The following is a 10,392-nucleotide window of genomic DNA, read 5'->3' on the forward strand; positions in this document are numbered from 1 at the left end:
CAGGGCTGGGTCTGGATGAGCTTTAGGGTCCCTCCAACCCCAGCCATCCTGGGAGTCTGTGATTTTTTGCCAAGATGCTCAGGAAAGGCACCCCCATGCATCCCCCATGGCCTCAGCAGTGCCTCCCCTCCCTCCACGTGTGTCAGGAAGGAGCTGTGACACCAAGTTGGTGCTCCCCCTGTGCTCCCAGCCCACCTGCCACCCTCTGCCAAACCCTGCATGGCAGCCACACACGTGGGCACTCTAGAAAAACTCCTTTATTTCSTTCTGCTTTAGGAACTCCTAAGGAAAGCTTAGGAAAAGAGGGTGGTTTTAAAAAGAGAGATGGAATACCCATGCCAGGCACTGAGCACCCCCAGCCAGCCATTGGGAACACCCAGCTGGACACAGGGCATCCCCAGACAGACATTGGGAACACCCAGACAGACACTGGGAACACCCAGCTGAGTACCGGGCACCCCAACCAGACATTGGGCACCCGCAGCCGGACACCAGGCACCCCCAGCTGGACCTTGGGCACCCTCAGCTGGAACCTGACAGGTCTCTTTAGGACCAGACCTGTTGTTTAGGGCTCCTGGGGGCTGAAACCCCCCTAGCATTTCCCTGTTGGATGTGAGATGTTCTGCTGCCAGCACAGGCCGGTTCTCCTTGCCCAGGAGCCCGAGGAATGCTCTGGCCCCATATCCCACCCCAAACATTCCCCACTGAGGAGACCCCAGGCACTGCCCCCCTCCCCTGATGCTGAACCAGCTCTGATTTATCTCCAGTAAGAACATTTTCAACATCGTCATTCAGAAAATCCTAAAAACTGGGAGGAGGGTTTCAATCCAGGCGTGACCCCTTTCAAACATCGGGATAATCCAGGCGGATGGACCCGAACTCGGTGCCAGCCTGCAAACGAAGCCCAGGGTGGGCAAGCCCAGCCCTCAGCACCCCGAGATGTCCCGTGCCTTGTTCCTCCGCTGGAACCTCACGTCTGAGGGGTCAAATCCCCGCTCTGCAGCCCCGAAGAGAGCCCAGGGGGGAGTCCTGGCCGTGTACTCRGCCGCTGTGAAGGTCCTGGCGCCGCCGCTGCGCTCGCGCTCCCTGACCAGCTCCTGGAAGCGGCYGTAGTCGATCCAGGTCCGCCACTCGCCCTCCACCTGGAACTGAGGACAAGAACCCGTCAGGGAGCCCCAAATGCTGCTGAGAGCACCAGGGTGGGGATGGGCTGGGGTCTTTAATTCCTGTAATTCTGCCCCACACGGACAGGCAGGGTGATGCCAGCCYCGGGCTCCTGTAGAATGGCTTTAAGGGGAAAACAGAAGGGACTGGGGAGGATAAACACCCGGAGCCAGCAGGGAACTGATCCTCCATCCCTGCTCTGCCCTGCTCAGCTGAGAACCCCCTGCAGAGCTGCCCCAGCCCTGGAATCTCAGCACAGGAACAGCCTCATCCTGCTGGGGAGAGCCCAGAGGAGCCAGAAGGGCTGGAGCCCCTCTGCTCTGGAGCCAGGCTGGGAGAGCTGGGGGTGCTCACCTGGAGAGGAGATGGCTCCAGGGAAAGCTCAGAGCCCCTTCCAGAGCCTAAAGGGGCTCCAGGAGAGCTGGAGAGGGACTGGGGACAAGGGATGGAGGGACAGRACACAGGGAATGGCTTCCCACTGCCAGCGGGCAGGGATGGATGGGCTATTGGGAGGGAATTGTTCCCTGTGAGGGTGGGGAGGCCCTGGCACAGGGTGCCCAGAGCAGCTGTGGCTGCCCCTGGATCCCTGGCAGTGCCCAAGGCCAGGCTGGACACTGGGGCTGGGAGCAGCCTGGGAGAGTGGGAGCTGTCCCTGCCATGGCAGGGGTGGCACTGGGTGGGATTTGAGGTTCCTTCCAGCCCATTCCAGGATCCTGGGATGATCCACAAGGGCTGCACTGTTGGATGCTTTGCTGGACCCTTCAAAGTACCAGATCCTACCCCAYTCAGCCCCATCTCCCAGGAGGGAAAATCCTGAAACCATACCAAAGCCTTCCCAGCCCTTTTGCCCCTGCCAGCTGCCCCTTCCATGGGGAACCCTCCCTGTGGGGAGCTGGGAGTGCCCTGGAGCGAAGGGCTGAGTTCGGGGCCATGCCCAGGTGCCCCTTGACGAGGGACCTTGCCAAGGCCACCCCAAAACCCAGTGTGGGACTGGGACAAGGGCCCAGGAGCAGCCCCAGAGCCACAGGGATTGGGATGGATGTGGGAGACTCTGGAAAGGGCACGAGGGCTGCATTTAGGAACGGGGAAGAGGAAGAGGATTAATGACAAATCCTCTTTCCGTGTGAAGAATGGCTCCCTGTGACAAGCTAGAGCTGCTTTTGTCTCCCAGACCCACTCTGCTCATTTAGCCCAGCCTTGGCTGAAGCCTCAATTAGGATTTATCTCAGCTAAGAGCTTATTACGCACTTCATCCAAAAAAAARAAGAGGGAAAACAGACCGGCTCCCTGATTATTGTGGATTTTTTTCCCCCAAAACTTGATGGCTGTGCATTTAAATGGCACTTGACTTTGTGCCCAAGAGCTAAAAGCTTTTTTGGTTGGAAAAACTGCTGACAGCCCCGGAATTCTGCAATCAGCCATGGCCGTCCCCGCCCGTGGAACCACAGCGGAGCCAGAGCCAGGAGGGGACACTGCAGAGTCACAGCAGGGACTGGAAACTGCTCCTGACACCCACACGGTGCCCAAGGCTCCTGTGCCAAGGTGGGGAGAGGTGTGAGGCCACCAGGACAGCAGTGGCACAGGAGACAACACATCACCTGCAAAGGAAAACTCCCAATCCCAAAGAGGAGTCAGGGCCTGAAGCGCTGAGCTCCCCTCACCGGGCAGGTGAAGGTGACAATGTCCCAGTGTCACAGCTCCCAGAAAACCCTCTGCTGCCTCCAGAGTTGACTCATGAACACAGCAAATGAAAAAGCAGCAAACCCCAAAGCAGAGGACCCAGCACAGCCTTTAGGGTGCAGGGGAAATGGCTTCAGGGTTGGATGGGAGATTGGGAATAATCCTTCYCTGGGAGGGTGGGGAGGGCCGAGATGGAATTCCCAGAGCAGCTGTGGCTGCCCCTGGATCCCTGGCAGTGCCCAAGGCCAGGCTGGACATTGGGGCTGGGAGCAGCCTGGGACAGTGGGAGGTATCCCTGCCATGGTAGGGGTGGCACTGGGTGGGATTTGGGGTCCCTCCAACCTCATTCCATGACTGTGATCCCACAGGCCTGGGACACCAGGCACACACAGCTGGGTCCCTTCACATCCCACACCCATGGGGCTGAAGGAAAATCCTGGGGACAACTGAGCTTTAAACCCCTCAGAACTCTGCAGGCAGGAGCTGGGAACAGAYGGAATTCCCATGGATTTCAGGTGGGAACAGGCAGCAGACCTGTAGGGCCCCACTCAGGGACTCCAATCGTGCTCAGGAGCACCCAGAGGTGTCAGAGAAGGGGCAGCACCTGCAGAGCAGCACAGAGCATGCCCAGGGATGGCATTCATGATCTGTACTCAGAGGGTGGGACAGCCCAATGTGAGCCGGGCAGTGCTACAGCCCATGGAGCTTGTGCTGATCCCCCTGAGCCCAGCACAGTTATTTCAGGGAAAACCATTATGGCAGCTTTGGGGTTTTTAACCCTCACCCACTGCCAAGCAGAACAGCCCAGCTGCCCACAGAGGGCAAGGCTCCATCCCGGCCCTTCCCATTCCCAGCATCAAACGGGATCAGCTCAGCACAACAGAGCTGCTGGGAACCACTGAAACAACAGCAGGGCCACCTTCCCGCTGGGAGGGGACAGGAAAGGGAGAAACCTCTGGGGATTSCAGCATTCTGTACTCACACCTGCTCCAAGGAGGTTGTTTGGGCTGCTGAGACATCCTATCCACCCTGGGGACACCCTGTCCACCCTGGGGACACCCGGCCCACGCTGGGGCTCACCCCATGCCCTTTTCTGCTGCAGACCCCGGGGTGTTCCCCCCTTTGGGACCTTCTGCCTCCAGGTTTGGTTTTCCCCCCGGATCCAGATGCTGGTTCTCAAGGACAGGTCCTCCTCTCCACAGGCCCGAGCGGGRAGGACTGGCCCAGCTGGACTCTTTGTCCCTGGTGTCCCCTGGTCAGGGATGTGCARCTGGCACTGAAGGGCTTCCTGTTCCTCCCTAAATAGGGCCGGGTGCTCGGAACGGAGCAGCTCCAGCGCCTTCCCCCGCTCCAGAGGCTCCTGCGAGCACAGCTGGACACACCTGAACATACCCGGGCATACCCAAACACACCTGGACACACTCGGACATACCTGGACATACCCAGGCATACCCAAACACACCTGGACACACTCAGACATACCTGGACACACACAGGCATACCCAAAAACACCTGGACACACTCGGACATACCTAGACACACCCGAACACACCCACCGGACACACCTGGACACACATGGACACACCCACCAGACACACCCAGACACACCTGGGCACACCCAAACACACCTGGACACACCCACAAGACACACCCACCAGACCACCCAGACACACCTGAACACACCCACAGGACACATCTGGACACACCTGGACACAACTGGACACACCTGAACACACTCAGACACACCCACAGGACCCACCCAGACACACCCAGACATACCCATCGCACACACCTGGACACACCCACAGAACACACCCACCGGACACACCCAGAGCCTCCCAGACACACCTGGACACACCTACTGGACGCACCCAGACACACTCAGACACACCCACTGGACGCACCCACAGCCTCCCGGGCCCATCCCATCCCCCCCAGGCAGGACAAGGACAATTCCTGGCGGATGGAAGGGACAGGCACCCCTGGCCAGGCAATCCCACAGCCACAGCATCTCCTTGGGAGGGGCTGTGATCCCCCATCACTGTAGCCCCACAGATCCTGGGATGCTTTGGGTGGAAAGCGACCCTAAAGCTCATCCAGTTCCACCCACTGCCACGGGCACRGGCGCCTCCCGCTGCCCCAGGAGTTCCCACCCAATCCCAGGGTTCTGAGGAATTATAGTGGGAAAAGCTGGGGCAGCACAGTGCTGAGCCCACCCTGCTCAGGTTCCCTGGGAGCCGAAACCTCTGGAATTGCAGGAGCACTCCCTGGGCTGTGCATGGCCGAGGGACATGGGAGTCACCCCAGGGGTGCCCAGCCATGGAACCCTTCTGCTCTGTCCCACAGCTCTGGGATGCCAGGGCAGCAGCAGCTCATGGCACTGACAGAAATGGCTGTGAAGGCCCAGGGAGCTGGAAAACGACTGACCTGCTCCAGGGGGGAGAGGGTTAATGACCAGAAGGGGATGGAACTGCCAGGAAGTGCTCTGGGATAAGGACAGGACACATGGAAAGCAAAACCCACACTGTGGGGCACAGGCTTTAGGCCAGGAATTACTGAGATACTGAATTTACTCCAGAGAAATCGTCACCGCAAGGGGCAGCTGCAGCCCCTTCCCCCTTCTCAGGAGCTCCTTATGGCCCTTTGGGGGAAACATTCACTGCTCCAGCCCAGCAACAGCAGAAGCCTCGGGCCTCTCTYTGGAGAAGGTCCCTGGAATTAGCTGTTACATCAGAAGTGGCTGCTGTGTCGATATCTCAGCCCATCAGTTCAAAGTGGTGCCACAAATCCCATTTTTGTGGCCATGGTTTATGGGATTTACTCGAAAGCAAGGAGAATTACTCAAGAACTCATCACTGTCGCTAAGGAATCAAAGAGGAGCCCAACCACACCAGGGAGMTCCCAAAGAGAAAAGGAAACCAAGGGGAAGCTGGGAGGCAGGAAGGGCAGGGAAGAGCAGCTCTGCCACCCTGGGGAGCCCTGGCTGCCCCCACYCATCCCTCAGGCTCCAGCAGGACCCCACCCACACCAGGCTGGACACTGGGGCTTGGAGCACCTGGGACAGCAGGAGGTGTCCCTGCCATGGCAGGGGTGGCACTGGATGGCTTTGAGGTCCTTCCCCAAACCACAGTGGGATTCCGAGGAGCTGAGACCCCAAAGCCACAGAAATCCCAGGAACAAAGGGATTCTCCGGCCATGGGATGCAGGGCACAGGCATCTCTTTATGGCTCTGTGAGGGTTAAGTGGGAATCAAAACTTTTGCTATAAGACTTTGGTTTTTAGGAGTTTTTGAACCCCACTGGGATCCAAAGCCCTCTGAGGTTGAGATGGGAGCTACCACTCCTCGAGGGCTGAAAGCTCCCAGGGACACCTCAGATGTACCTGCAGACACTCCAGAGACCAGAACCCACTGCTGAAAATGGGAATTGTGAGTGGGAACAGACTTGGGAGCTGAATGGGAGATTTTAGGACACTGAAGGTCACAAAAATGCCCCAGTTCCCATCTCAGTGCCCCCCCCGTGACCTCCAGAGAGAAGAAAATCACACCAGACTTCAAACCTGCACTTTGCTCTCCCTAAAATCCCTGTTCCCTCTAAATCCCTGCCCTTAAGAGATGTCAGAGCTCCAGTCCTGAGCCATCACTCATCACGGGCAGCTGCCAATCAATGAGGCACATCCATCCCAGGCAGCAGCTGCAGGAATTGTTCCTGACATTCCCAGACTCCTTCCCACAGCCTGGCATCCAACAGCACCATTAAATTTATCAGGARCATTGTCTGAACACCTCCAGCCTCAGACCTAGGAGACCGCAGTCAAATAAATCACATTTCTTAATGATTTTTGTTACACTCTTCTGCAACTCCTTAATTTTTTAAAGACCCCCTTGATTTTGCAATTACTCACTGCAGCTTGATCAATCCCAGAGCACARGTTTTCCTGCAAATAATAGGCATTGACAGATTTTATTCTCCACTAGAGCCTGAAACTGAAAAATTAAACCATAATGGAAATAAATTTATTTTTTATTAGCTATTCTAGCAGTGAGCACAGATTGTTTCCCACAGACAGCCTGTGCTAATGGCTGTGGAAGCAGAAGCAGCTGCTGAATTCCTCCTGGGCAGGTACCAATTTATTCCCCTTGCCCATGGTGTCACTTCAGTCCTGCCTGCAGAAGCTCCTGCAATCTGTTTGTTTGCTTTGCCTGGACCCCACAATGCAAATGGAGATTTTGCTTTCTCAGGAGCAGTTGCCAGTGGCAACAGCCAGRAGTGAGATTGTAAATAAAGCCAATTTAAGGTGAGTTCAAACACAGCCAGTGCCAGGTGTCCTAGTTTTCTCTGCTCCTTCCCAGCTGGGCCCTCTGCAGATWCCAAAGTAGGTTTGGGTTGGATAGTGAGGAGAAATTCCTCTCTGTGAGGGTGAGGAGGCCCTGGCACAGGGTGCCCAGAGCAGCTGTGGCTGCCCCTGGATCCCTGGCAGTGCCCAAGGCCAGGCTGGACATTGGGGCTGGGAGCAGCCTGGGACAGTGGGAGGTGTCCCTGCCATGGAGTGGGATCGGCTTTAAGGTCCCTTCCCACCCAAACCATTCTACAATTCCATCAGGTGCCCAGCTGGCACATTATTTTATATTTCTGCTTTCTTTCTATTCACCTTTTCTGAATCTCAGAAAGCAAGTATTCACTCATTATTTTTCATTTCCTGTATCCTTTCAAATGAATTCTTTTTCTGGCATTTCATTTCATTTCCCTCCCAGTCCTTGAAGGGGAGATGGTGCCAAACCTCTCCGGCAGGACCTGTTGCAAGGGAGGATGGACTCAAACAGCAGCAGGGTGGGTTTACATTGGATATACGAGAATGTGCTTTACCATGAGGGTGGTGAGGGCCTGGCACAGGGTGCCCAGAGAAACTGGCACAACAGGACAATACAGACCTGGAGGGGCTGGAGCCTGTCCAGGGCAGGGAATGGAGCTGGGAAGGGTCTGGAGCCCCAGGAATGGCTGARGGAGCTGGGAAAGGGGCTCAGCCTGAAGCAAAGGAAGCTCCGGGGGGACCTTGTGGCTCTGCACAACTCCCTGACAGGAGGGGGCAGCCAGGGGGGGGTCGGGCTCTGCTCCCAGGGAACAGGGACAGGAGGAGAGGGAACGGCCTCAGGCTGGGCCAGGACAGGGGCAGGGGGGACACTGTGGAAAATTTCGTCACTGAAAGGTTGGTCCAGCCCTGGCACAGCTGCCCAGGGTGGAGTCCCCATCCCTGGAGAGGTTTAACAGCCTTGTGGATGTGGCACTCGGGCACAGGGGGCAGTGGTGGCCTTGGCAGTGCTGGAGGATGGTTTGACTCGATGATCTTGGGGGGCTTTTCCAACCCAAAGRATTCCATGATTCTCTGATTCCAATACGATGATTCTGCCTCTGGAGAGGAGGCTCAGATAAACAGGAGAACACCAGGGCATCCCTGGGTTGAAAATGGGATCCAGGGGGATGGGAATGGCTGGAATCCTGGGGGCCCCATGGATTCTCCTCCCAGTGGCTGGAGAGGCTCAGGAAGCTTTGGAATGGGCTGCCTGGGGCAGGGGGGAGTTTAACAGCCCTGTGGATGTGGCACTTGGGGACAGGGGGCAGRGCTGGGCTGAGCACGATGACCCCAGAGGGCCTTTCCACCCTCAACAATCCCACGGTGACTGCAGAGAGGACGTTTGTGAGAAGCCAACAGGGCAATGRTGCAGCAGCTCCCAAGAGRCACYCTGGTRCTGGGGATCAGYAAAACCCTACAAAAMAAGGGCCTTGTTACCCTTGGAAAACYCCTGCTCTCTCCTGTCACTTTGGCCAACTGTGGGAATGATTCAGCTGAACTAGACGTGAAAGGCAAGTTCCATAACCSWGAGAAACAAGGGATAGAGCTGGTATTTCTACCTGTGAGAATGTGGCATCAACAGAAGTAAAAAATTTAAACAACAGAAGGAGAAGAACAGCACCAAAGCTGCACCAGGTGTTTTTGTGAGTGCTATAGTGACCARTGGTGGTGTGCTGCAGTTACACGACACCCAAGGAATCTGCTGGGGCAGTTTGGYGGCCAATGAATGTSTAACACCAATGAGAACATGCAAAGGTGAATAAATGAGGCTGATTCACGGAACAAAGGACTTTTGGCCCGTTAGGAAGCACAGCCATGTGTGTGTGTGCTGCCCACACCCCGTGCCCCTCAGCTCACCTTCCTGTGTGCCAGCAGCAGGCAGTTGGAGTGCTCGTGCTCGCAGGCGATGCCGTAGTCGGGCAGCAGCTGTGCCAGCTCCTGTGTGAAGGCCAGCACCTCGCCGTGCCACGGCACGTTGGCCATGCTCAGGCTGCTGGCAGCGCTGTCCCCGCAGTATGTCACACCCTGGGGACAGACAGATGGTCAGCTCGGCCCTGGGCGGTGCCAGCCACAGCAAATCCTGCAGGATCAACCCCCCACCCCTCCCCAACACTGGATCTCATGGCAAGGTCACGGATTGGGAATTGGCACCAAAGATGGGTCCCTYCCATGGTGACACACCCCCTGGGTGCCACCCCTGGGTGCCAGGGGTCCCTGGCCGTGCCACACAGATTGGGCTGGCCCTGGAACTCTGCTCTGATGGGGTTCAAAGGGACAGAGCTCCTGAGTGACACAGGGACCTTCACAAGCTTACTGGGGAYGGAAAGGTCACCTGTCTGGAGGAGTCCCATGGACAGCCAGTGCCACCCGTGTCACTGGGACACTCCCAGAGATCCTGTCCATGTGCCACAAAGGGAAGGAGCTCTGACCTCTTCCTCCCAAGCCCAGGATGTGATCTCTCCGTCCTCCAGGATCCATCCCAAGCTCACTCCAGCCCCTCACAGAACCATCGCACATGTCCTGACAGCCCCAAATCCCCATGCCCTGGGCTCAGCCCMAGTGTGGGCAGCAGGAAAAGGATTGGGATCGTGCCCCTGTGCCCAGGTGAGMCCCCACTGCAGAGCTGCCCCAGCCCTGGAGCAGCTGGAAGAACCCTGGAGGTGCTGGAGGAGCCCAGAGGAGGCTCCAGGATGGGCAGAGGGATGGAGCAGCTCTGCTGGGAGGGAAGGCTGGGAGASCTGGGAATGTTCATCTGGAGAGAAGCTTTGGGGTGAGCTTAGGGTGGCCTKGCAGGGCCTGAAGGAGCCACAGGAAAGATGCAGAGGGACTTTGGCCAAGGGCCTGTGACCAATCCCCACCATGTCACCAGCCCAGAGCACCGAGTGCCACAGCCAACATTCCTTATCCAGCCTCACCACTCTGGCTCCTAAACTGCTGCTCCTAAACTGGAGATCAGATCACCTGAACCTCCTGAAGTTACTGATTCAGTCTTAGTCATGACCTCAAACTCGCTTTTCGTTTTTTCTCTCTTTCTTTATTGTCTTTTTTTTTTCCTCTTTCTCTTTTTTCTTTCCTTTCACTATTTTTATTTCCTTTCATTCACTATCTCCTTCCTTCCTTCCTTCCTTCCTTCCTTCCTTCCTTCCTTCCTTCCTTCCTTCCTTCCTTCCTTCCTTCCTTCCTTCCTTCCTTCCTTCC

At 56.7% G+C, this 10,392-nt stretch overlaps 1 protein-coding gene across 1 annotated transcript in view; it reads right to left on the bottom strand.

The window, feature by feature from the left end:
• Positions 1-234: 234 nt before the first annotated feature.
• The window catches only part of LOC130580248 (S-adenosyl-L-methionine-dependent tRNA 4-demethylwyosine synthase TYW1-like), an 82,063-nt gene continuing 71,905 nt past the window's right edge, over positions 235-10,392 (bottom strand). The window contains exons 12-13 of the mRNA XM_057377610.1: positions 9,052-9,219; positions 235-1,148 (exon numbers count right to left, since the gene is read on the bottom strand). Coding sequence (XP_057233593.1) covers positions 927-1,148; positions 9,052-9,219 — 390 coding nt within the window. The 3' untranslated portion in view covers positions 235-926. The remainder of the gene's footprint in view (positions 1,149-9,051; positions 9,220-10,392) is intronic.

The sequence above is a fragment of the Malurus melanocephalus genome, unplaced genomic scaffold, assembly GCF_030028575.1.
Source record: "Malurus melanocephalus ecotype Western Australia unplaced genomic scaffold, MMel_1.1 scaffold_319, whole genome shotgun sequence".
Classification (NCBI taxonomy): Eukaryota; Metazoa; Chordata; class Aves; order Passeriformes; family Maluridae; genus Malurus; species Malurus melanocephalus.